The sequence below is a fragment of the Sander lucioperca genome, chromosome 8 (assembly GCF_008315115.2).
Source record: "Sander lucioperca isolate FBNREF2018 chromosome 8, SLUC_FBN_1.2, whole genome shotgun sequence".
NCBI classification, from domain to species: Eukaryota; Metazoa; Chordata; class Actinopteri; order Perciformes; family Percidae; genus Sander; species Sander lucioperca.
The window spans coordinates 15,244,937-15,271,557 of NC_050180.1; the positions used below are offsets into that span (position 1 = coordinate 15,244,937).

General features: G+C 43.0%; 1 protein-coding gene across 3 annotated transcripts in view; it reads right to left on the reverse strand.

The window, feature by feature from the left end:
- Positions 1-9,529: 9,529 nt before the first annotated feature.
- The window catches only part of LOC116040358 (protein associated with UVRAG as autophagy enhancer), a 33,354-nt gene continuing 16,262 nt past the window's right edge, over positions 9,530-26,621 (reverse strand). For 2 of the 3 annotated variants that reach the window (XM_031286053.2, XM_031286849.1), the window contains exons 5-17: positions 25,095-25,192; positions 23,556-23,859; positions 22,608-22,653; positions 22,406-22,511; positions 21,298-21,434; positions 20,757-20,821; positions 20,578-20,617; positions 19,537-19,614; positions 18,901-19,021; positions 13,436-13,497; positions 11,378-11,531; positions 10,954-11,044; positions 9,530-9,803 (exon numbers count right to left, since the gene is read on the reverse strand). In XM_031286053.2, the coding sequence (XP_031141913.1) occupies positions 9,700-9,803; positions 10,954-11,044; positions 11,378-11,531; positions 13,436-13,497; positions 18,901-19,021; positions 19,537-19,614; positions 20,578-20,617; positions 20,757-20,821; positions 21,298-21,434; positions 22,406-22,511; positions 22,608-22,653; positions 23,556-23,859; positions 25,095-25,192 (1,406 nt within the window). In that variant the 3' untranslated portion in view covers positions 9,530-9,699. The remainder of the gene's footprint in view (positions 9,804-10,953; positions 11,045-11,377; positions 11,532-13,435; positions 13,498-18,900; positions 19,022-19,536; positions 19,615-20,577; positions 20,618-20,756; positions 20,822-21,297; positions 21,435-22,405; positions 22,512-22,607; positions 22,654-23,555; positions 23,860-25,094; positions 25,193-26,621) is intronic. The other variant, XM_031287537.2, reaches the window with a different exon arrangement.

Below are 26,621 nucleotides of genomic sequence, written 5' to 3' on the forward strand. Positions count from 1 at the left end.
AAGCTACATCATTCTTCCTAATTCAACCCTCTTGTCCCAATATCGTCATTTCTGGCCCCAAAATAGCAAGATGCAAAATGAAAACTCCTAGCTTTATAAGTCCACAAACCAATGGGATACGTGACTTATGCTAAGTCAATTATATTTACATGCCACCGAGGCCCAGCCAATCAGCGTCCTGTGCAGATCTGTAGGACAACTACAGATCAGATCTAGAACTACTTCTAAAATGTAATAAATTATAGATTACTAGTTTTTTGTCATTTGAGAGTAATTAGTGATATTACTGTCTCTGAATTGCAATGCTTTACGCTACTTTTGCGGTAGTTTTGAGTTACTTTCACCAAAATAACAGCAGACGTTTGAATTTCCATTGCAGGATTTTTACCTGCCTGGTTAAGTTGGGAGATCTTTTACAAATTGAATGCTGTAGGAAATGAACAGAGCCAACACAGCCAAACACAGAGTTTAACTCTTCTCCCGGTGATTATGTTGGTGTAATGCAGAGGGTCACAAATAGCCACATAACATGTTCACGGATAAAAGACGAGATCCTGTATGATTCAGGCAATCATGTTTGAAGAGGTCAGTTCTGTGGTAGAAGGAAGTGAAGTTGTCCACGTAGGGAATGTTTTTGGTACAGCAGTAGCTCTTAAGCCAGATGTGTAGTTGCCTTAATGGGCAAAACTTTACATCGCCAAACCGGTCGGTGGTCCTGAGATTATGCATTGTTTGCTGGTGTTCAAAATACTGTAAATTAAGCAGACAAATTCCACTTTAAATTTCTCAGATTCCAGAGATGCAACACAGCAGAAGATAGAGATGGGTGTTACAACCCCCCCCCCCCCCCTTCCAGATGTCGACCCAGCTGAACACATGCAACAGGACAACAGCCTGGAGCAGGTATAAACATTTTTTGGGGGGGAAATTTTTCCCAATGAAAGGGAAAATTCCTGCACCCTGGAGAGCCCAGATCATGGTTTTGGGTGACAAAGCAAGAAATTGAAGAGGTGGGGTTAATTTGCAACTAGAAACAAGTGAGCATCTCTTACATTTGAGGACACATTAGATTATACTCTCCCTTCCATTTTTAAGAGGAACCGGGTGTGTAATCTGATGCAAAGCATTCTCTTGAATGCAATAGGTATGCTCTCCGGCTAGAAAGCCCTGTGTTTTGGGACTCAAACATCCACACTGACCTCCTCCCTACATGGATCTTCCCGGTCTTATACTGCATCAGTCTATGTAGTGCTGACAGGAATATAACATGTGATATACATATATAATAATAATAATATAATATATAATTACCGTGCTTTACTTTTCGTAGCTATATGTACGAATGGTTGATGAGAACGGCCTGTCTAGTTTGAACTTGCCGGGCCATCTCAGTGTCTCCACGGCTGCCTCAGTAGTTTTTATTCTGTTCCATCAGCCCCTCACTTCCCCCAGGCCCGTGCCGTTCTAAGGAACTTTCCAGCGTTGCCACCAGATACCCTCACACTTTTCCCAACGGTCATACATCCACCTGCATAGTGCTTTCTGAAGGCGTTGCCAGAGTTTGCCCAAGAATTGTCATTCTTTAAGTGGAAGTTGTATGAAAGCTCTGCTCCAGAACCTGTGTCTCCTGTTCCAGTCTCCTCAGCATCTTCCAACCTCTGCTGCCAGACCTCCAGTGCTACACCCCCATAGGAGCATTATATGAATTAACGCCCTATTGTTGGCAAGAAAATACGACCCACTACTTTTATTTTCAAACAGGACACGGTCCCCGGTCTCCTGGCTGAAAAGACAGTACTTTGTGTCCTTATTTAATGCTTTTCTCAATTGCTATGACCCCCTCCGTACAGTCTGGTGCACACAGGCAGCTCTATAACCATCTTTACCTGCTAAATCCTCCACTTTATTCACCAGCTGGTCTGTAACTGTCTATTTGCTGCTGAGCTACACCAAACTCTTTGGTACAGTGGGTTTTAGAGTCCTGAAATGGACTCTGATGAGAGGTGAGCGTCTGGCATCGTAAGGCATATTGGTGGTGGTAGAGTGTGGTCCCCCCCGAAGCACTATGAGTGTCTGTGATAAAGCACTATATAAATGTATGGAGTTATTATTATTATTATTGTAAGAGCTGTGGGAGTGAACAAAACCAGTAAAGGTTTGGGCCTTAAAACCAAAATACCAGTGAATTAAAAAGCTGCTGTAGAGCTGTGAGGAGCTACAGAGTCAGGAGATAATTCTCTGTGGATTTGTGACTGGCAGCAACCCCTCTCACATTACACATGGTAAATTAATCCCTTTTTTTATCTAAAAAAATTCTGAGTGATTAAATTATTCCTTTGTCAGACACAATATCAACTGTAAAAACAGTCCTGTTCAGTAATGATTACATCATATGTTGATGGGTTCATGCTGATGCTTGTTTGTCTTCACACCTCTGATTGCAGTGACACCTCATTGGTCGAGATGTCATCATTTTACTAACCCATGCAGGTGTGAACAAACTTCCTGTCCAGAGGGGTTCAGCACACCGCCTTTAGGAGCCACTAATGGGCTGCAAAACATTGTTCACAGAGAGACAAATTAAATCTCACGGGACCTGACTGTTTGTGTGTCTGTCGATGCCCACTATACACAACAAAGTAAATGGTCATTTAGCCCATCAAACTCTGATCTATTGGGAGATGAGTTTGGTACTTCAGTTTTAGCCCTGCTAATTAAGACACCATACTGTAACATTCACATGAACTTTGTCTCTTTAAACTTGCTGAAGACTACATTGTTTGAATGCAGTTTTTCATTTTAGTACCATATGGTTGTAAGCAGGGCCTGAAGTTAACTTTTTTGGCCATCAGCCACACAGGCTTTTTACCAGACAATGTTTTGTCTCAAAGGAAGCACCAGCATTGTTCTTGAACTTGTTAAGAATACACATTTAACTGTCCCGTTTGGTATTGAGAACGTCTTCTTTTACTTTTCTTTGAATAATCCTCATCTTTTTGTCAGTTGATTGTTTTAGCTGGCCTCTTCACCCCAGTGATGTGCCGTCACATTTTTTAGCTCAATTCTAGGAAATCACAGACATGGTTGAAATGTGAAAAGAACAACAGTAAGTGGCAAAAAAACAACTGAGTCACTCAATTCTCATTGGCTACCAGCCAACGTGGCAGATTGAGAGTTTTACCAGCCAATGGCAAAATTCACCGCCATTTGGCACCTGGTTGCCCTCTCCCTGTTTCCTCCCATGGTCACAACTCCCCTGTATTTCTCCCAATTTATGACAAATTTTCATACTTTTTTTCCTTTTTGTCATCTCAACCTGTTTCTGTCACTGCACAGCGAGTTTAAGCCCTACAACTCTAAATGTCTACTTAAAAACAATAAACAAGCGAGAGGGGAAAATTATTCTATAATTTAGCCTAAAATGTTGCAGTGTGCTTATTCATTTGTTATTTTCATTCTTTAAAAGTCACCAGAAGTTCAGGAAACAAGTATCTGAAACCGAGAGACAGAAGCCTGCTTTGGTTTCGAAGTCTTTGCAAATTGTTGAGGTATCAAAGTTAGGGAGTATGGCTGCAGTCCATCAGTGTGACTCTAAGAAACACCATACAAACAGCATACAAAAAAAACAAGGAAAAGACAATTTGAAAGGGTTTTGCACATAAGTCTGTTGTAGCTTGAAGAAAAAATTCACTCTTTAATTTCCACAGGAAACATGAAATATTTGCAATTGAACACGTGAGTTTGTATGAAAGCTCTGCTCCAGAACCTGGCTCTCTTTAGTCTGTTCCAGTCTCCTCTGCATCTTCCGAAATTTGCTCCCAGATCTTCTATGGGCCCTCTAGCACCTCTCTGGAGTCAAGCAGGTTGACTGCTAGCCCCCTGCTTGATTTCCTGCCAACTTATAACTATTCTGATTCTCGGCCTGCAAGCATAGCCTAACCGTGGATTTCCACAGGATGCAGAACGTCTGCGAACTGGCTCCGCTGCGGAACGGCTGCATGCTCCGCCGTCCGTCAATACCCACCAGGTCCGGATTTGTTGCGTTACGGCTGCGGCCAGCCAACCACGAGATCTCGCGAATTGACGTATGTTCGCACGATATAACAGGATGTAGTTTCTATAAACAGAACCACAAAACCAACAACAGTTAGTTTCCATCCAGAGGAGTAGAGGGGAAACTACTCTGTGCTGTGTTTTCAAGGTGTAGTGCAGGAAATATGATCCGCCGTGAGCACGGTGTATTTTATTTTGAAAAGTAACCGGATGTTTTATTTTGTTTCTGTGCTCGACTTCCTGTCCCGCACAATCTGAATTGTGCTGAATTGCTGCGGAGCTCTCTGTCGTCCGTCAAAAATAGAAGCTGTGCGTATCTGCTCCGGAGGGCTGCGGACTGACGGAACTGGGACGGAGTCGGGACGCAGACGTTCTGCAGTCAGTGGAAATACACACACTGACTTTAATGGAAACCTAATGACTCCGTCGACGTTCCGGAGACGTTCCGCATCCAGTGGAAATTGCCGGTAACAGTCAGCAAGCCTCGGCCCTTGCCACCTCCCATCTATCCTCTCCATTGCAGTCTGATTGAATTTGGCTGGTGTAGTCTTGTTGTTAAGCACTAAAAAAATAACACCATTGGATGTTAACCACCCACCCTGCAGGACCAAAATATGCAGCAGTAGAACCAGTAGGATAATAAAGGGTCCAACAAGTCTTCCAAACAATATGACAATATAGTTGTTTTATTCCTACCCTCTAATACGACCCATAGGAGCATTATATGAATTAAAGCCCTATCGTTGGCAAGAAAATACGACCCACTACTTTTATTTTAAAACAGGATATGGTCCCCGGTCTCCTGGCTGAAAGTCCTGTGTTTGTTTGACCCATCCACCACCCCGACCTGCTTTCTTACACGGAATTTGGCGCTCTTATACTTTGTGTCCTTATTTAATGCTTTGCTCAATTGCTATGACCCCCTCCATACAGTCTGGTGCACTCCGGCAGCTCTATAACCATCTTTAACTACTAAATCCTCCACTTTATTCACCAGCTGGTCTGTAACTGTCTATTTGCTGCTGAGCTACACCAAACTCTTTGGTACAGTGGGTTTTAGAGTCCTGAATGGACTCTGATGAGAGGTGAGCGTCTGGCATCGTAAGGCATATTGGTGGTGGTAGAGTGGGGTCCCCCCTGAAGCACTTCAGTACACAGTGTCTATGATAAAGCACTATATAAATGTATGGAGTTATTATTATTATTATTGTAAGAGCTGTGAGAGTGAAGAAAACCAGTAAAGGTTTGGGCCTTAAAACCAAAATACCAGTGAATTAAAAAGCTGCTGTAGAGCTGTGAGGAGCTGCAGAGTCAGGAGATAATTCTCTGTGGATTTGAGACTGACAGCAACCCCTCTCACATTACACATGGTAAATTAATACCTTTTTTTTATCTAAAAAAATTCTGAGTGATTAAATTATTCCTTTGTCAGACACAATATCAACTGTAAAAACAGTCCTGTTCAGTAATGATTGCATCATATGTTGATGGGTTCATGCTGATGCTTGTTTTTCTTCACACCTCTGCTGGCAGTGACACCTCATTGGTCGAGATGTCATCATTTTACTAACCCATGCAGGTGTGAACAAACTTCCTGTCCAGAGGGGTTCAGCACACCACCTTTAGGAGCCACTAATGGGCTGCAAAACATTGTTCACAGAGAGACAAATTAAATCTCACGGGACCTGACTGTTTGTGTGTCTGTCGATGCCCACTATACACAACAAAGTAAATGATCATTTAGCCCATCAAACTCTGATCTATTGGGAGATGAGTTTGGCAGCTCAGTTTTAGCCCTGCTAATTAAGACACCATACTGTAGCTTTCACATGAACTTTGCCTCTTTCAACTTGCTGAAGACTACATTGTTTGAATGCAGTTTTTCATTTTAGTACCATATGGTTGTAAGCAGGGCCTGAAGTTAACTTTTTTGGCCATCAGCAACACAGGCTTTTTACCAGACAATGTTTTGGCTCAAAGGAAGCACCAGCATTGTTATTGAACTTGTTAAGAATACACATTTAAGTGTTGTCAAGTTATTACGATTAAGTCCTGTAAATCAGCCACGAACCTCGCCATTGTCACCAACTGTCCCAGTTGGTATTGAAAACATCTTTTACTTTTCTTTGAATAATCTTCATCTTTTTGTCGGTTGATTGTTTTAGCCAGCCTCTTCACCCCAGTGATGTGCCGCCACATTTTTTTAGCTCAATTCTAGGAAATCACAGACTTGGTTGAAATGTGAAAAGAACAATAAGTGGCAACAAACAACTGAGTCACTCAATTCTCATTGGCTACCAGCCAACGTGGCAGATTGAGAATTTTGCCTGCCAATGGCAAAATTCACCTCCATTTGGCACCTGGTTGCCCTCTCCCTGTTTCCTCCCAGGGTCACAACTCCCCTGTATTTCTCCCAATTTATGACAAATTTACACACCGTTTTTTCCTTTTTGTCATCTCAACCTGTTTCTGTCACTGCACAGCGAGTTTAAGCCCTACAACTCTAAACGTCTACTTTTCTATCCAGACAACAATAAACAAGCGAGAGGGGCAAATTATTCTATAATTTAACCTAAAATGTTGCAGTGTGCTTATTCATTTGTTATTTTTATTCTATAAAAGTCACCAGAAGTTCAGGAAACAAGTATCTGAAACCGAGAGACAGAAGCCTGCTTTGGTTTAGAAGTCTTTGCAAATTGTTGAGGTATCAAAGTTAGGGAGAATGGCTGCAGTCCATCAGTGTGACTCTAAGAAACACCATACAAACAGCATACAAAAAAACAAGGAAACGACAATTTGAAAGGGTTTTGCACATAAGTGCGTTGTAGCTTGAAGAAAAAATTCACTCTTTAATTTCCACAGGAAACATGAAATATTTGCAATTGAACACGTGAGTTTGTATGAAAGCTCTGCTCCAGAACCTGGCTCTCTTTAGCCTGTTCCAGTCGCCTCTGAATCTTCCAAAATTTGCTCCCAGATCTTCCATGGGCCCTCTAGCACCTCTCTGGAGTCAAGCAGGTTGACTGCTAGCCCCCTGCTTGATTTCCTGCCAACTTATAACTATTCTGATTCTCGGCCTGCAAACATAGCCTAACAGTCAGCAAGCCTCGGCCCTTGCCACCTATCATATATCCTCTCCATTGCAGTCTGGTTGAATTTGGCTGGTGTAGTCTTGTTGTTAAGCACTAAAAAAATAACACCATTGGATGTTAACCACCAACCCTGCAGGACCAAAATATGCAGAAGTAGAACAAGTAGGATAATAAAGGGTCCAACAAGTCTTCCAAACCATATGACAATATAGTTGTTTTATTCCTACCCTCCAATAAACCCATAGGAGCATTATATGAATTAAAGCCCTATTGTTGGCAAGAAAATACGACCCACTACTTTTATTTTCAAACAGGACACGGTCCCTGGTCTCCTGGCTGAAAGTCCTGTGTTTGTTTGACCCATCCACCACCCCGACCTGCTTTCTTACACGGAATTGGCGCTCTTATACTTTGTGTCCTTATTTAATGCTTTGCTCAATTGCTATGACCCCCTCCGTACAGTGTGGTGCACTCCGGCAGCTCTATAACCATCTTTAACTGCTAAATCCTCCACTTTATTCACCAGCTGGTCTCTACCTGTCTGTTTGCTGCTGAGCTACACCAAACTATTTGGTACAGTGGGTTTTAGAGTCCTGAATGGACTCTGATGAGAGGTGAGCGTCTGGCATCGTAAGGCATATTGGTGGTGGTAGAGTGTGGTCCCCCCCGAAGCACTTCAGTACACAGTGTCTATGATAAAGCACTATATAAATGTATGGAGTTATTATTATTATTATTGTAAGAGCTGTGAGAGTGAACAAAACCAGTAAAGGTTTGGGCCTTAAAACCAAAATACCAGTGAGTTAAAAAGCTGCTGTAGAGCTGTGAGGAGCTGCAGAGTCAGGAGATAATTCTCTGTGGATTTGTGACTGGCAGCAACCCCTCTCACATTACACATGGTAAATTAATCCCTTTTTTTATCTAAAAAAATTCTGAGTGATTAAATTATTCCTTTGTCAGACACAATATCAACTGTAAAAACAGTCCTGTTCAGTAATGATTACATCATATGTTGATGGGTTCATGCTGATGCTTGTTTGTCTTCACACCTCTGCTGGCAGTGACACCTCATTGGTCGAAATGTCATCATTTTACTAACTCATGCAGGTGTGAACAAACTTCCTGTCCAGAGGGGTTCAGCACACCGCCTTTAGGAGCCACTAATGGGCTGCAAAACATTGTTCACAGAGAGGCAAATTAAATCTCACGGGACCTGACTGTTTGTGTGTCTGTCTATGCCCACTATACACAACAAAGTAAATGGTCATTTAGCCCATCATACTCTGATCTATTGGGAGATGAGTTTGGCACTTCAGTTTTAGCTCCGCTCAATAAGACACCATAATGTAACATTCACATGAACTTTGCCTCTTTCAACTTGCTGAAGACTACATTGTTTGAATGCAGTTTTTCATTTTAGTACCATATGGTTGTAAGCAGGGCCTGAAGTTAACTTTTTTGGCCATCAGCCACACAGGCTTTTTACCAGACAATGTTTTGGCTCAAAGGAAGCACCAACATTGTTCTTGAACTTGTTAAGAATACACATTTAAGTGTTGTCAAGTTATTACGATTAAGTCCTGTAAATCAGCCACGAACCTCGCCATTGTCGCCAACTGTCCCAGTTGGTATTGAAAACATCTTCTTTTACTTTTCTTTGAATAATCCTCATCTTTTTGTCAGTTGATTGTTTTAGCCAGCCTCTTCACCCCAGTGATGTGCCGTCACATTTTTTAGCTCAATTCTAGGAAATCACAGACTTGGTTGAAATGTGAAAAGAACAACAGTAAGTGGCAAAAAAAACAACTGAGTCACTCAATTCTCATTGGCTACCAGCCAACGTGGCAGATTGAGAGTTTTACCAGCCAATAGCAAAATTCACCTCCATTTGGCACCTGGTTGCACTCTCCCTGTTTCCTCCTCACAAATCCCCTGTATTTCTCCCAATTTATGACAAATTTTCACACTTGTTTTCCTTTTTGTCATCTCAACCTTTTTCTGTCACTGCACAGCAAGTTTACACCCTACAACTCTAAACGTCTACTTTTCTATCCAGACAACAATACAGCTACACCAAATGTTTTTTTGTGGCATGCACATGACTTGAAAGAGAGCCTAGTCCTCCTCAGACAGAGAGAAATATGGAGAGTACTAAGAGAGAGAAATCCTCAAGCCAGACGGGCAAATTATTCTATAATTTAACCTAAAATGTCGCAGTGTGCTAATTCATTTGTTATTTTCATTCTTTAAAAGTCACCAGAAGTGCAGGAAATCTGCAGTCCATCAGTGTGACTCTAAGAAACACCATACAAACAGCATACAAAAAAAACAAGGAAAAGACAAAAGACAATTTGAAAGGGTTTTGCACATAAGTTTGTTGTAGCTTGAAGAAAAATTCACTTTTTAATTTCCACAGGAAACAAGAATAAAAATATTTGAACACGTTTGTATTCCCTGATTTTAAAAAGGGGATGGGTACAGAAATGCATCAGTGCTTTATGTGAAATAGTGATAAAAGTAATGCAGATGAATCATAGCTGCAGCCGTTCAGATGTCACTTCACAAATCCTTCTTGACATTTTTTCCGTGACTGGATCCGTGCACATTTGGGACACTTCTTTTCCACAAAGCAGCGTTTGTGAAAGCAGGCCCTGCACACTGTAAAACAAGAAGCAAAATGAATACAGTTGATCATCTTTTAACTACTGTGGTGCCTTAAATAGTAATGCTGTGATGCTGTATGAAGAGGAATCCGCCGACACTGTTCAATTTTACGAACTCCTGCAGAGAGCTTGGAGAACGACCAACCCAAATTCTACCAAAAAGTCGTTCTGCCTTTTCTTTGTGTGCACACAGCTTATATCTCAATCCATTGTATTAGCATAGGATGTGATTTTGTGAGTATATGATTGGAACAGAAGACTGACCAATCTGTTATCTGGCACAACTCCAACAAAGGTATCTTCTGTCTTGGGGGGACCTCTGCTCATGTTAACAATTCCCAGATGTGTGCAGTAAATGTAGGGTAAAGTTCATAGGACTCCCTTATAACAAACCTTAGGACAAAGTTTATAGAAATTTATAGAATGGTCATATACTACACTACAATAATCCCGTCCCTGCTTGCAAGGCAGGAAGTAAGATGTAGTATAGGAGTGCCAGATTTTTGCCTAAGGGGGCGATTGGAGTGTGGATGTGTCAAACAAACTCAGGACTGGCTTGATAGGAAACTTAGACGTAGTCATACTTTCAAATCTCCATTTAGATTCTGACCCTGACCCCTAACCCTAATCTCCAGTTAGATTCTAACCCTGACCCCTAACCCTAATCTCCAGTTAGATTCTAATCCTGACCCCTAACCCTAATCTCCACTCAGATTCTAACCCTAACCCCTAACCCTAATCTCCAGTCAGATTCTAACCCTGACCCCTAACCCTAATCTCCAATTAGATTCTAACTCTAACCCCTAACCCTAAACCCCCAGTTAGATCCTAACCCTAATCCCTATCCCTAATCTCCAGTTTGATTCTAACCCTGACCCCTAACCCTAAACCCCAGTTAGCTTTTAGCACTGACTTAATATAGGGCCCTATGGAATCTGTCTTATAGCGTTTTGAAATTCTCAATTTCACGAATCCGTCTATGTCTTGTTATCACAGAAACTATCGGGCTTTTCATTAACGCTGCAATCAGTCTGTGGCTGTCCCCAGCTGGGCCCTCATTAGAGAAAAAACAGCACTAGCCACCGAACAACCTTTCTATGGGAAAACACTGTCATTTACTTTAAAAGTAACAAGCATGTGCTTACCTGGACAGCGCTTACATGTGTCACTCTGAAAAGGAAAGATGATGTCTCTTTCTCTGCAGAACTCACAGATAAAACCTCTGGCCAGACACAACTGTGTGAAGAAAGTCAGAAGGATGGTTCAGATCAGAGAGGTTTGATTCCTCAGTGAGTGCACGGATAACAGCTTCTCAAACAACAAACAAAGATGTGATCTTTCACACATGAGAATCTGTATTTTCTGCAGATGGCCGTCAAATACATAATGCGTTTATATGTATAGTGAATCCGATCTCATCCTTATAAAAACCCAAAAGTCACACAGTAACACAAACTTACTAACCCATGGAAGCAGATATATACTCTATATATCATGAAGATTAAGGAACAAAAATAAAATGCTGTAATAGAAATATACTGCATGTATTTTGTACATTTCGGTGCTGACCTCACAGTTTTCAACATGGTTGATAGCAGAGTGTAGCAGCGCTCTGGCCTGAGCCATAAGCTGACCCTTCTTCACCCTCAACAGGTCCTCCATGGAAAAGAGGTGTGGCTGCTCCATCAGGTGAGCAGGAAGCTGTTCAAACTCCGCCATCACCCTGAGACACAAACACACTGAAACTCCTTCCTCTTGATGGCACATATCTTGTCCGTGGAGTTCTGGTTGAACATGAATATTTAGTTTGTGTTGGAGAGGCTGTCTGAGTCCTTCACAACAGATCAACACGGACTAAACAGAGACTGTCCTCCCCCGAAAAACTTTCCCAGAGTTTTTTAGTTCAAGCAGCAATTACGACTAATATTTACGTTTATAGTGGCGGTGCCCATTAGTGGCCGTAGTAGTTATGACTTGTGTTTAAAACCAGGACCGTTACATTCTCCATTTTAGATATGAGGACATATTTCCTGCCACCACTATTTCCTGTCGTACTAGAGGGTAGGAACAAACAACTGATATGGTCGTATGGTTTGGAAGAGTTGTTGGCAAAACACTATTGGACTCTATAAAATATATCATTTGGGAAAAAAATCGTTAGGAAATAATGCACTGCTTCAATACGATGGAGCATTAGGGCCACATCAAGGAGAAAAAATTAAGAAGGAAGATTTTTTATTCATTTTGCATTTCAAGAATAAAGTCGAAATGTCGAGAATAAAGTCAACATGACGAGAATAAAGTTGAACTACCATTTCAAGAATAATGTCAAAATTTCAAGATTAAAGTTGAAATGACGAGAATAAATTCAACTCTTTTATCACTTAATCACCTTAGAGCAACTGTCCGCCATGCCACCTGCCATGTAGGCAACATCATAGATATGGGTTACATACTTGGAGTGCCGCGCTCACCTGAGCTCCACTCCTTCAGGATCAAACACTTTGATCAGTTGTCTTATTGTGTCCTGTGATACAACATATCCTCTCTGTATTGAGCGTAGGTGTAACCATCGATACCCTTGCATCTGTCCATACAAGCTATTTTAGTTAGTAGGAATACGGCCACCTCTTCCAATTTTGTGTGGTTTCTCCTTCTGAACAGACGCAATTTTTGGCACAATCTCTTCAAAATCCTAATACTTATCACCATACTGTGTTTATGCGCTAAAAGAGAAAGAATTTACTTGTTATTACAACTGATTCTGAAGTATAATTTCACGAGTTCCTATAGGCCTTCACAAGGCATTTTGTAGAAGACTTGTAGTTTGGTTTATTCTCAAAAGTCCGACTTGATTCTTGAAATATCAAGTTTTTTCTCGACATGTTGACTTTATTCTCAAAATGGTATTTTCAACTTTATTCTCGTAATGTTGACTTTATTCTCAACATTTCGACTTTATTCTCGAAATGCAAAATAAATGAAAAATCTTCCTCCTTAATTTTTTTCCCCTTGATGTGGCCCTAATCCTACATCATAGCTTCACTGATCAAGTGTTAGAGACAAACACCTGCAGAGGCAGGCTGTTCTCTGTTTTAGAAAAGTTTCTCTCTTTTTTAAGAGGTCTGGTTGTCAGTGGAGAAGGTAACTTAAGTAAAGTAAAGTATGGGTAGAAATACCACAGTGTAGAAATTATCTGCTACAAGTAAAAGTACAAAATGTTTTGTGTAAAAAATGAAGAACTGGAAAGCTTGTTCGAACTTCTTGTCTTTGTGAAAATAAGATGGTGCTCTTTGGTAGGAGGGCATTAACACATCCAATGAGCATCAAGAAAAAATCCAATCCTCTTTAGAAAAAAAGGTAAAATGTCTTTATTACACTCTAAATAGAATAAGCTTAAAAACATTGCATGTTTTGTGTGTTTGTGAAACATAGGCATGCATCTCTCTGTGCCCAGGATCTTTTTTCGATGCTGCCACTGGATGGCGCCAAAGTTGAACTGTTTTTAAATCCTAAACTCAGTGGCCGTGTTACTGTAGTTCACAACCTCTAAACAAATACAGTACTACAACATAATATTAAATCCAAAGGTTGTGGAAGATATATAAACATAATTGTTCTGTGTACCTTCCAGATAATCTGCAGGCTGTCAGCAGCTTCTTGATGCCGATCAGCTGATCCTGCAGCTCCTGAAGGAGAGAGGAACAGGAGGGAGGAAGGAAGGAAGGAAGGAAGGAAGTTAAGGAGAGGACAGTTAATAGAAATAATAGAATAAAGTTAACAGTGCTGTTGTGTTTTCTGTGTGTCATCAACCCAATTGTAGAAAATGTAATCCAGATCCGAGTGCACAGATGTGATGCTGAGGCATTGACTTTGATATTGCGGTTTCACAATATTTTTTAGTGTACTGTCATGTGCTTTTCATTTCATTTTCTTTCGCCTTTGGACTTTTGCAGTTGGACTACTGTATTGTTCTACAAGTGCCTAATATACAGACTATTGTAGTACTCACACTACTTGCAGTGTACAAGATATTCACTGTACAAGTTGTGATATACCTTTTGTTTTCATTGCAAAATGTGTTTACTGCATGAAATATCAGACTGCTGCTGTCACTCCTATCCTCAAAAAGCCCAATGCTGATCCTGATGACCCTCTCCGGGAACCATCACCTTATCGTGGTGGAGAGGTTTGTGTGTCCCTATGAACCTCAGGGCTGTGTTGTCTGGAGCTTTGTTCTCCTGGTAGGGTCTCCCAAGGCAAAGTGGTCTCATGTGAGGAGCCAGACAAAGAATGGTTCAAAAACCCTATGACAGAACGAGGAAGAGATAGAGAGACCCTGCCCGGAGGCAGCCCGGGGCACCCATCTGGAGCCAGGGCCAGATGGAGGGCTCGTCAGCGAGCGTCTGGTGGCCAGGTTTGCCACGGAGCCCGGCCGGGCACAGCCCGAAAAAGCTACGTGGCATAGGGGTTGGACTCTTTTCTTCTCCGGAGTTGCCCAGGGTGTGAGGCGCCGGGCGGGTGTGAGGATACTCACAAGCCCCCGGCTGAGCGCCGCCAAGTTGGAGTTTACCCCGGTGGACAAGAGGGTCGCCTCCCTACGCCTGCGGGTTGTGGGGGGGAAAACTCTGACTGTTGTTTGTGCATATGCACCAAACAAGAGTTCTGAGTATTCTGCCTTCTTGGAGACCTTGAGTGGAGTCCTGTATGGGGCTCCAGTGGGGGATTCCATAGTTCTGCTGGGGGACTTCAACGCGCACGTGGGCAATGATGGAGACACATGGAGAGGCGTGATTGGGAGGAACGGCCTCCCTGATCTAAACCAGAGTGGTTGTTTGTTGTTGGACTTCTGTGCTAGTCATGGATTGTCTATAACGAACACCATGTTCGAACACAGGGATGCTCATAAGTGTACTTGGTACCAGAGCACCCTAGGCCAAAGGTCAATGATCGATTTTATAATCGTTTCATCTGATCTGAGGCCGTATGTTTTGGACACTCGGGTGAAGAGAGGGGCGGAGCTGTCAACTGATCACCATCTGGTGGTGAGTTGGGTCAGAGGGTGGGGGAAGACTCTGGACAGACCTGGTAAGCCCAAACGGGTAGTGCGGGTAAATTGGGAACGTCTGGAGGAGGCCCCTGTCCGACAGACTTTCAACTCACACCTCGTGCATCTCTGTGGAGGCAGGGGGCATTGAACCCGAGTGGACAATGTTCAAAGTTTCCATTGCTGAAGCTGCGACGAGGAGCTGTGGTCTTAGGGTCTTAGGTGCCTCAAGGGGCGGTAACCCACGAACACCGTGGTGGACACCGGTGGTCAGGGAAGCTTTCCGACTGAAGAAGGAGTCTTTCCGGGATATGTTATCCCGGAGGACTCCGGAGGCAGTTGCAAGGTACCGAAGAGCCCAAAGGGCTGCAGCCTCTGCCGTGAAAGAGGCAAAGCAGCGGGTGTGGGAGAAGTTCAGAGAAGACATGGAGAAGGACTTCGGTCAGCACCAAGGTGCTTCTGGAAAACCGTTCACCACCTCAGGAGGGGGAAGCGGGGAACCATCCAAGCTGTGTACAGTAAGGATGGGACGCTGTTGACCTCAACTGAGGAGGTAATAGGGCGGTGGAAGGAGCACTTTAAGGAACTCCTGAATCCGACTAATATGCCCTCTATGGTAGAGGCAGAGCTGGAGGATGATGGGGCATTGTCGTCAATTTCCCTGGTGGAAGTTGCTGAGGTAGTTAAACAACTCCACAGTGGCAAAGCCCCAGGGATTGATGAGATCTGTCCAGAAATGCTTAAAGCTCTGGGTGTGGAGGGGTTGTCTTGGTTGACACGCCTCTTCAACATTGCGTGGAAGTCTGGGATGGTGCCTAAGGAGTGGCAGACCGGGGTGGTGGTTCCCCTTTTCAAAAAGGGGGACCAGAGGGCATGTGCCAATTACAGGGGTATCACAATTCTCAGCCTCCCTGGTAAAGTCTACTCCAAGGTGCTGGAAAGGAAGGTTCGGTCGATAGTCGAACCTCAGGTTGAAGAGGAACAATGCGGATTCCGTCCTGGTCGTGGAACAACGGACCAGATCTTTACTCTCGCAAGGATCCTGGAGGGAGCCTGGGAGTATGCCCAACCGGTCTACATGTGCTTTGTGGATCTGGAGAAGGAGTATGACCGGGTCCCCCGGGAGATACTGTGGGAGGTGCTGCGGGAGTATGGGGTGAGGGGGTCCCTTCTCAGGGCCATTCAATCTCTGTACGACCAAAGCGAGAGCTGTGTCCGGGTTCTCGGCAGTAAGTCGGACTCATTTCAGGTGAGAGTTGGCCTCCGCCAGGGCTGCGCTTTGTCACCAATCCTGTTTGTAGTATTTATGGACAGGATATCGAGGCGTAGTCGGGGTGGAGAGGGGTTGCAGTTCGGTGGGCTGGGGATCTCATCGTTGCTTTTTGCAGATGATGTGGTCCTGATGGCATCGTCGGCCTGTGACCTTCAGCACTCACTGGATCAGTTCGCAGCCGAGTGTGAAGCGGCTGGGATGAGGATCAGCACCTCTAAATCGGAGGCCATGGTTCTCAGCAGGAAACTGATGGAGTGCCTTCTCCAGGTAGGGAATGAGTCCTTACCCCAAGTGAAGGAGTTCAAGTACCTTGGGGTCTTGTTCGCGAGTGAGGGGACAATGGAGCGCAAGATTGGTCGGAGAATCGGCGCAGCGGGTGTGGTATTACATTCAATTTATCGCACTGTGGTGACGAAAAGAGAGCTGAGCCAGAAGGCAAAGCTCTCAATCTACCGGTCAGTTTTCGTTCCTACCCTCACCTATGGTCATGAAGGCTGCATCATGACCGAAAGAACGAGGTCCAGGGTACAAGCGGCCGAAATGGGTTTCCTCAGGAGGGTGGCTGGTGTCTCCCTTAGAGATAGGGTGAGAAGCTTAGTCATCCGTGAGGAGCTCGGAGTAGAGCCGCTGCTCCTTCGCGTTGAAAGGAGCCAGTTGAGGTTGTTCGGGCATCTGGTAAGGATGCCCCCTGGGCGCCTCCCTAGGGAGGTGTTCCAGACACATACAGCTGGGAGGAGGCCTCGGGGAAGACCCAGGACTAGGTGGAGGGATTATATCTCCAACATGGCATGGGAACGTCTCGGGATCCCCCAGTCGGAGCTGGTTAATGTGGCTCGGGAAAGGGAAGTTTGGGGTCCCCTGCTGGAGCTGCTACCCCTGCGACCCGAGACTGGATAAGCGGACGAAGATGGATGGATGATCCTGATGATTTAAACAACTTCCGTCCCATCTCCAACCTTCCATTTGTCTCCAAGATACTGGAGCGGGTCGTGGCAAATCAACTACATCAACATCTCAACTACAATAACCTGTATGAACATTTCCAGTCTGGTTTCCGCGATAAACACAGCACTGAAACAGAATTAGTGAAAATCACTAACGACCTACTCTGTGCAGCTGACTCCGGCCTACTGTCCATCCTCATCTTACTCGACCTGAGTGCTGCCTTTGACACCATCTCACATCCCCTCCTCATTGAATGTCTGGCCAACATTGTTATCACAGGGGATGCACTCTCCTGGTTTTGTTCTTGCCTCAAGGATTGTCAACAGTTTGTTCAACTCAAACACTATAAATCAGCTTGTGCGACTGTGCCACAAGGTGTCCCGCAGGGGTCAGTGCTTGGTCCTCTCCTCTTCATTATATACCTCCTTCCCAAGGGCAAGATTATGAGACACCACAAAATACACTTCCACTGCTATGCTGACGACACTCATTTCTACCTCTCCACAAAACCTTCATCTCCCCTTCCTCCCACCTTACTCAGCAACTGTCTTCAAGACATTCAAAACTGGATGAACACAAACTTTCTGAAACTTAATGGCAATAAGACAAAAGTCCTGCTCATCGGCTCCAAATCCACTCTTTCAGAAGCATTACATCAACATTACCATAGATGAGATCTTGGTCCCTCTGTCAACTCAAGTCAAAAGCTTTGGTGTCATTCTGGACAATTCCCTTTCATTCGAATCCCAGATTAAAGCAATTACCCGGACTTCGTTCTTCACCTCTGCAACATCTCCAGGCTCAGACCCTCACTGTCACAATCCAGCACTGAAATCCTAATTCATGCCCTCGTCACGTTGCGTCTGGACTAATGCAACTCCCTTTTCACCATTATCTCTTCTAAGCTAACAAACAGACTCCAACTCGTTCAGAACTCTGCTGCTAGAATCCTCACTGGTACCAGATCATCTGAACACATCACATCTATTCTTATCAATCTACACTGGCTCCCTGTGCACTATCGTATTGAATTTAAGACCCTCCTTGTCACCTACAAAGCACTCCATAATCTCGCACCCAGCTACGTTACTGACCTCCTACCACGCTATGTCCCTTCTCGCTCCCGCCGCTCTTCCTCGACTGGCCTCCTTGTCACCCCCACATTCTGCCTCTCCACCATGGGGGCCAAGGCCTTCAGCTGTTCTGCACCAAGACTCTGGAATGCCCTCCCCTCCCACATTCGACAGGCAGACACAGTCAATTAATTAAATTAATTAAATTAATATATAATTAAATTTAAGTCTTCATATCACTGCATCGCCATAGAAAACCTCCTGACACATCTTTTTACTGCTTTTCTGACGTTTCTTAGCACTTTTCAGATGCTGTCTATTTTGTTAAATGTATTTCTATGGAGCTAAATGTATTCTGTTGTATTGTCTCCTTTTATAACCTCTTAAACATGTAAGATGTCCTTGTGTATCTAGAAATTTTTATATTATATTAATATATTATTATTATTATTATTATTATTAAATAAACTTTTTTTTCTTTAATTACATGCCCTGGACACTGTGTTCTTGAATGTTTGAGGTAATGTCTAATGAATGCTCCGTAGTGTTACTGGCTGTGTGTATGATCTGAAAGCATTGTTTTATTTTGGCAGCCAGCAGAGTCAGGTGTTTAGTGAATATAGTTTGAGAATTTGGTTTTGTGTATACACTTTTGAGAAAATGGGTTAGGGTTTCAAGAAATGTGTATAAGCAATAGCGTAAACAATTTAAAACGGGTCAAATTGGCCCGAGGACAACACAAGGGTTAACTCACCCTGAACTTTTCAAGCTCCTTCACTCGGCTGTAGAGAGTCTTACCGACGCAGGTCAGGTCAAACAGCGGCTGCTTCCACACGGACTCCAGCAGCTGTTTGGAGAAATCACTCACAGGGTATCTGCAATATTCATATAATTATGAGAGATTTAATGAAGAGATGAATGAAACTCCATTATTATTGAATCATGTTATATAAATAAGCATGCTTTTATTATTAACATGTGTCTTGTAAATTAGTGTTAACGGCATTGTTACTTGCTCTGTTTAATGGTCTAATCATTTCAGCTGGACTTGTAGGCCGTTATATTGTTGGCTAGTTTTCTTTATAATAAAACATCAGATTATATAAACTACATTGTGTTTTGTGTGCAGAAATCTTAATCTGTAAAGTAACTAGTAACTAAAGCTGTCAGATGAATGTAGTGGAGTAAAAAGTACAATACTTCTCTCTGAAATGTAGCGGAGTAGAAGTAGAAAGTGGCATTAAAAGAAAATACTCAAGTAAAGTACAAGTACCTCAACATTTGGAATTAGGAACAGTACATGAGTAAATGTATTTAATTACATTCCAGCGTTGCATTTTAACTTCATGTGTGAATAATATTCATATCCATATTGTTGTTAGTTTACTACCTGCCAAAGTCCCAGCAGGACAGAAGTCGACCTGGAATCACAGCCTCAGAGCCACCATGGCAGCAGTCGCAGAAATACCTGACAGATGAATTACAAATTACTTCAGTCACTGGATTCAGCTTAATGATTTTGCTTAAAGACCAAAAGCACTGCATGCTAAAAAAGAATACATGTAACCCTTGTGTTGTCTTTTCATCCATGAACTAGTTTTTTCATCTGTTCAAAATTAAAGAAACTTTAATATTTTAATATTGCCGATGTTTTTGTCAGGTTTGTGTTACATTCTTGACCAATGTGCCACTTAAACGTACATTTTATAAACCCACCCACAATCCTTCCCTAACCCTAACGAAACGGTTTAACCCTGCGAGTGGAAAAGACCCCAAATCCATCCCGACCCAGAGTGTCAAAAAGTGATGCCAAGGGTCCCGACCGAGCATGTTGAAAAATGACGCTAAAAGTGTTACCCAGAGCATCAAATATCGTCACAGATGGGATTATATATTGAATGAGTTGAAAGACCCCGGCGTCTCACTGAGACTAAAGGGCACTTTTTGCATCAGTAACAAATGGCAAAGGCCCCTGACCAAGCATCGGGTTGTGACGCCCTGGGAGTGAGACTGTGTTTTGACAAATAAAGGTTAGTCAAGTTGAGCAGAGCCCTACCATACATTAGTATTCCTAATTTACTGTATAATACAAAGGTAAAGGTACTTTATTGTCACATACACATACATGTAGCGAAATTCATTCTCTGCATTTAACCCATCCCTCAAGGGAGCAGTGGGCAGCCATTTACGCCAGGGGACCAACTCCAGATCTGAGCCAGTGCCTTGATCAAGGGCACTGACTGGAGAACCTAGTACATGTTTTTTTGATGGTGGGGGAAACCAGAGCACCCAGAGGAAACCCATGCAAACATGGGGAGAACATACAAACTCCACACAGAAAGGCCCGGAACGACCTGGATTCAAACCCAGAACCTTCTTGCAGTGCTAACTATTGGGCCACCATGCTGCACCATCAGATTATTCAACGTACCTGCCGAGATATTCACAATACCGCAGTTTCTTGATGTACTCTGGTAGCGGAGAGAGAAAGAGAGAGAGAGAGAGAGGCAGAACTCAGACAGACTTTTTTATAGCACTCTAATCTTTGCTTTATACTGTACAGAGCCACCCTATCAGACAATTTAAAAATGTTTCCAGTTCGATACTCACTGGGCTCCACCGCTGTCCCACAGCCTGCACACAGGAAGTGCTGCAGAGCCACAACCTCACTGCGTCTGGAGGAGGAAACAGTCAACTTTGAACGTCCATATACTGTATCTATTTTTTTTTAGGTTTTTTTGTATTTGTATTGAGTATCGTCAGATGATCTTAGGTTTGGGCATCGAGAACCAGTTCCAACTTGGAATCGTTTAAAAACTTACGATTCCAATGAAATCGTTTTTTAGTGGAATCGTTTGGAAAATTTGGTTCTTTAATCCGATCATCATTGTTCCAAATTTACCACCCACAAGTTTTGGTTTCCGTAGCTGCCAACGTCCTTCCAGACCCTTGTTGTGTTGCAGCCATGGAGCGCAGAAAACAGCACTCTAAAAATGTGGCTTTAAGAAATAAGCACATGGCCCAATTCAACTCCAACCCTCAAATTATCAAAATCAAGAATCGTAATGAACTGGAATTGGAAGGAAAAATCGAGATTGGAATCCGAATTGTTAAAATCCAAACGATGCCCAACCCTAGACAAGGTGAGGACCTGTGTGTCGGCTGAGCAGTGAAGATGATCTGGAAGCGTGGCGGGGCCCAGCTCAGAGATCCTCTCATCCTGGTCCTCAGTCTAATCTCCTCTGCCAGGCTTCCTCTGCTCACCACCACACCTCCAGTTCCTGGCAGCTGGCAAGACATTTGGTATTAAATGACAAGGCATTTTTCTTGATACTTGATACAAAAGAAGTCAATTTGGTTGGTGCCCAAAAAGTTTGGTACCCAGCCCTACCCTTGAGGAATGAAAAATAATTAATATACAAAGAAATGTTTTTCATTTTTCACTCCCATGCTGATCCCATACATTATTCTTAGCATGCTTACAGTAAGGTCCCGCTTGCAGTTACCATTTATAACTACTAACTATAACATATTTGGCATGGGCAAAGGTTGACAGGACATTTCAGAGGTATGCCCTTTCATGAACTGAACTGGACATTTCAAGCTGTTTTTGTGAAGCACTTGTAAACATGGCTATGTAAAGTGAAGCACTGTAATTGGTATGTATTCCACGTATTTATTACTGTCAGCAGCACATTGACTGCTGCTGTATAAGAGCAGGATGTTCGGGGGGGATGTTTGGCTCATAAAACAGGGCTTTCAATCCGGGGAGCTGAGTTCATGTCCCAGAAGAAGTTAAGGAGAAAACACAAGACTTTCACCCAGGAAACGGGTGAGTCTGTCCCGGGAGTGTTTTACCCCAAACCACAATTATTTTCTAATCTCAACTAGTTATTTTGGTGTCTAAAGTAAACTGTTAAACCCTAACCCCCTAACCCAAACCCCTAACCCCTAAACCGAACCCCTAACACCTAACCAGCATGACGCTTACTTTTGTCGGATAAACTTAATTGTAACAGCCTCTGAAATGACCGTCACCTCACGGTGCTCTGTACCTGACACACAGTCAAATTGTCAGCTAAATTAAACTGTTCAGACTACTACTAATATTATGAGACCATCACGTGACCAGCCAGCGGTCGCCATCATTTTGTAGGATATCATACAAGGCTGTCCATAACAACGCAATGTCTGGATTAAAACAGTTATTAAGCGTGAGTTTCCACAGGTGATGTCTGGTCTCTGTGATGTGTTCTCACCTCCTGCAGGTAGCTACGGAGGCTATTCCTTCCACGCCGAGGCTCATGAGAGGGAAGCCAGCTCCTCCTGAAGTCCAGCACCAGCTGCTGAGCCAGCCACTCTGCACTGAATCATGGGAAACCACACATTAATGGACATAACCTGAACTAAAGATGTAGATTTGGACAGACACACACTCAGTCATTTGTGTGTTTTTCTTACTTTGTGAGAAAATGTGTCGGTGTCAGTGTCGTGTTGACTACATAGTCTGAAAAGAAGACACAGAATATTCAGGCATGTTGAAGATTACATATTGTTAATCTGCAAGGTAACAAGTAACTTAAGTTATCAAATAAACATGAATTTTAAAGAATTACATAGGAGAAAATGGAACTACTCAAGTAAAGTACTAAACTACAATACTTAGATACTTTCCACAACAGTCGAAAATGTGACCGTAGATACATTTCTATCCACCTGCTTTATGCACATGAGTATACTGAGTAAAATGCATCATGTCCTCCAAACTGTACTAAGATGTCGGTCGATCATTCACAACTATGAACACCAAGATGAGCTGTAATTGCTGCTTGAACAAATTACCTATGGGAGTGTTTTCGGGGGAGGACAGTCTCTGAAAATGCCATAGCAAAGTAAGAAATAAAAAATATGATACTATTATAAAATAGTCTATATCGACATCGTTCCACCTCCGGGGTTGTTCAGGTGCCGCCGGACATTCTGCCACATGACCTTCTTTTCAGCTGGATGTCCGTTACCTTCCTCTTTCTTTGTGTTGGCGTTCTAACCTCCGGTGGATTTGTGAGGACTATGGTTAACTGCTCCTCAGATCTCTGCAGGGTAAATCCAGACAGCTAGCTAGACTATCTGTCCAATCTGAGTTTTCTGTTGCACAAAACTTCTGAACGTACACACGTTCCACCAAAACAAGTTCCTTCCTGAGGCTATTTAGCAGAGGCACTGTGGCTCCGTCCAGAGCTCAGCTCCGCCCAAGACGATTGTGATTGTTTTAAAGAAAGAATTGCAAGACTAATTAAAAAATAAAGATAAGAAAATGTTCTAAAAATCACACCTAAAATATTACATCTTACTCCAGTTATAATCTTCTATATTCTGTTATTTCTAAATGTGCTGTGTAAATCATTTTACCTTCAAACCCGCTGTCATTGGAGAGGACAGAGAAAGTCTTTGGCAGATGTTCAGCTTCCTCTTCATCCTGCGTGCGTCGGTGTGTGTGCGCACAGGAGTGTGTGTTTGTCTGTGATGTCTTGGTGTTGTCTTGTGTAGGATCGCCTAAACTGCAGATCTGCACGTGTCTCTGTTCGTCCTCCGCCGCGCTCCTGTGTCTGTCTGTGCACATGTCGCAGTGTGTCCACCCCTCATAACTCAGATTCCACTTCACAGCTTCCAGCACCTCCAGCACCATGTCCACCACGACGAAATGAGCATTCTCCTGCACACACAGCCATTATAATATCAACATACGGACACTGTGTTATCCAGAGTCAGTGGTGCCAGCAGCAGTAATCCTGTACGCACTCTGCGTACGTTGTTTTCTGTGAGACATGCAACGCATCTAATGATAACAATGAGTAAATGCGCACATGCGCAACAGCCGACGGCAGCTCTCTGCTCTGTTCACAGTAATCATTTTCTCATTCGTTTTACGTTATTTCACCAACAGCCCGTCCACTATTAATCAGAATGCTGATTTTTACTCGATCCGTAGATAAACTGGTTGCTGGACGCTAAGTATCGCTAAACCCACAGACGGAGCTAGCATGTTGTTTGAATCATGGGGATCATGCCTATGTTCCCACAGCCCTATGTTCCCACATTTTTAAGATTTTTTATCACTGAAAATTAGGCCCTATGTTCCCACATTTCTAAGATGTTTTTCAAAATTAGGCCCTATGTTCCCACATTTCCTTTTTCATGAATTTGTATCAGATTTTATCTCCCTAACCCCTAACCCGTGGGTACTATGAAATAGAATCCTGCCGGCGCCACCGTCACATGAGAAGATGGATATAATTTCTATATTTTTAAAGAGATTAAGAGATGACACTGATATCTGAGTCTGACAGCTAAAACATAAATCAATCTGGTGTGTTAAAAAAAAGCTCTCTGAATATTAGTCTAACACAGTGAACTCACCTAGAAATTGTGCTTTTTACCATCGTCTTCCTCAGATTTTACTTTCACATATCTATAAAAGTACAAAAAGTACAAAAAACTACAAAAAGTAGTAATAAATATGGCTGCCTCCTCTTAGTCGATTATTCAACTTATCGGTCGTTTTGGTCTTAGACGATTAAGATTTCAAAATCATAAGACAATATTGGTTGTTTGTTCCTGCCCTGTAGCGCCCCTAATAAGGAAATATGTCCTCATATCTAAACCAGGGAAGGTAGCAGTCACGGTTTTAAACACGTCGTTAACGTTGTGAAACGGTCCCAGTCTGGTTAGGTTTAGACACCAAAACTATTGAGTTAAAGTGACAAAACTCTTCCTGCTTTGCTCCTGTCAGAACTACTACGGCCAGGGCACCGCTACTAGAAACTTTTATATATAACAAGAACAAACAAGTTATGTGAGCATAAATAAAGCAAAATCATATGAGTGTTAGTCAACTAAGAATCTTTTTTAGTCAGGAACAGACCTGAGTAACAAAAACTGTAACTGTACCTTTTCCAGCTCACAACTGCTCTTAAAGATGTCTGCAGCGAATTCGGAGATACCACTGCTCCCTCTTTCTTTGCTGGGTTGTGTTGAGGTAGAGAGGCCTGGCAAAGCACACGCACACACAGACAGACGCACCAACACACAGACACACACACACATACGCACACACACACACACACACACACACACACACACACACAGACGCATACACACAGACGTATAGACAAACACACATACACACAGATGCACACACAAACACAGACGTACACACACACACACACATATGCACACACACACACACACACACATACACACACACACACACACAGACACACACACACGCACACACACACATACGCACACACACACACATACACACACACAAATGCACACACAGACACGCATGCAAAAAAAGAGTACAGCTTCATTTTAGGGCTGCAACTAACGATTATTTTCCATTACAATTAATACGTTGAACATTTTCTCAATTAATGGATAAGTTGTCTGGTCTATAAAATGTCACAGTTACATGTTACTGTCACAGAGAAGTGAAGAAACTACAACATATTCACATTAACAAGCTGTAATAAGAGGTTTTACTTTTTTCCCATAATAGAATGACTCAAGGGTAACCCTAACGCAAACCCAGTGCTCAAATTACGTGGGAGCCAGAGGGAGCCGAGCTCCCATTGAGTGAGGACTGGCTCCCATGAAAGCAACAAAGTCAAAAATCTGAGGGGGTCTCTCATATCTGAAGGTGTCTGCCATATGTGGCATTGTACTTTAATCTTAAAGGTCCCATGGCATGAAAATTTCACTTTGAGTTTTTTTTAACATTAATGTGAGTTCCCCCAGCCGAGCCCTGGGTATCCTGCTCTGCCTTTGAGAAAATGAAAGCTCAGATGGGCCGATCTGGAATCTTCTCTTTATGACGTCATACGGGGAAAGGTTACCTCCCCTTTCTCTGCTTTGACCACCCAGAGAATTTGGCCCACCCATGAGAGAGAGAGAGACATCATGGCTTGCAAACAAACAAAGCATGGCAGTTGGTCAAGGCCACACCTCCACCTTGCCCCCCCCCCTCTCTCCTCCTCAATAGCTACAGACACAGAAATGGCACATCCTCAGGCTCATTGTGGGACTGGCTCTAGTGGCTGTAATTCTGCACCAAGGCTGAATTTCAGGAAAGAGACTTCAGATACAGTATTAGGGGACCACTAAGGCCTATATAAAAGAGACTTCAGATACAGTATTAGGGGACCACTAAGGTCTATATAAAGAGACTTCAGATACAGTATTAGGGGACCACTAAGGTCTATATAAAAGAGACTTCAGATACAGTATTAGGGGACCACTAAGGTCTATATAAAAGAGACTTCAGATACAGTATTATGGGACCACTAAGGCCTATATAAAAGAGACTTCAGATACAGTATTAGGGGACCACTAAGGTCTATATAAAGAGACTTCAGATACAGTATTAGGGGACCACTAGGCCTATATAAAAGAGACTTCAGATACAGTATTATG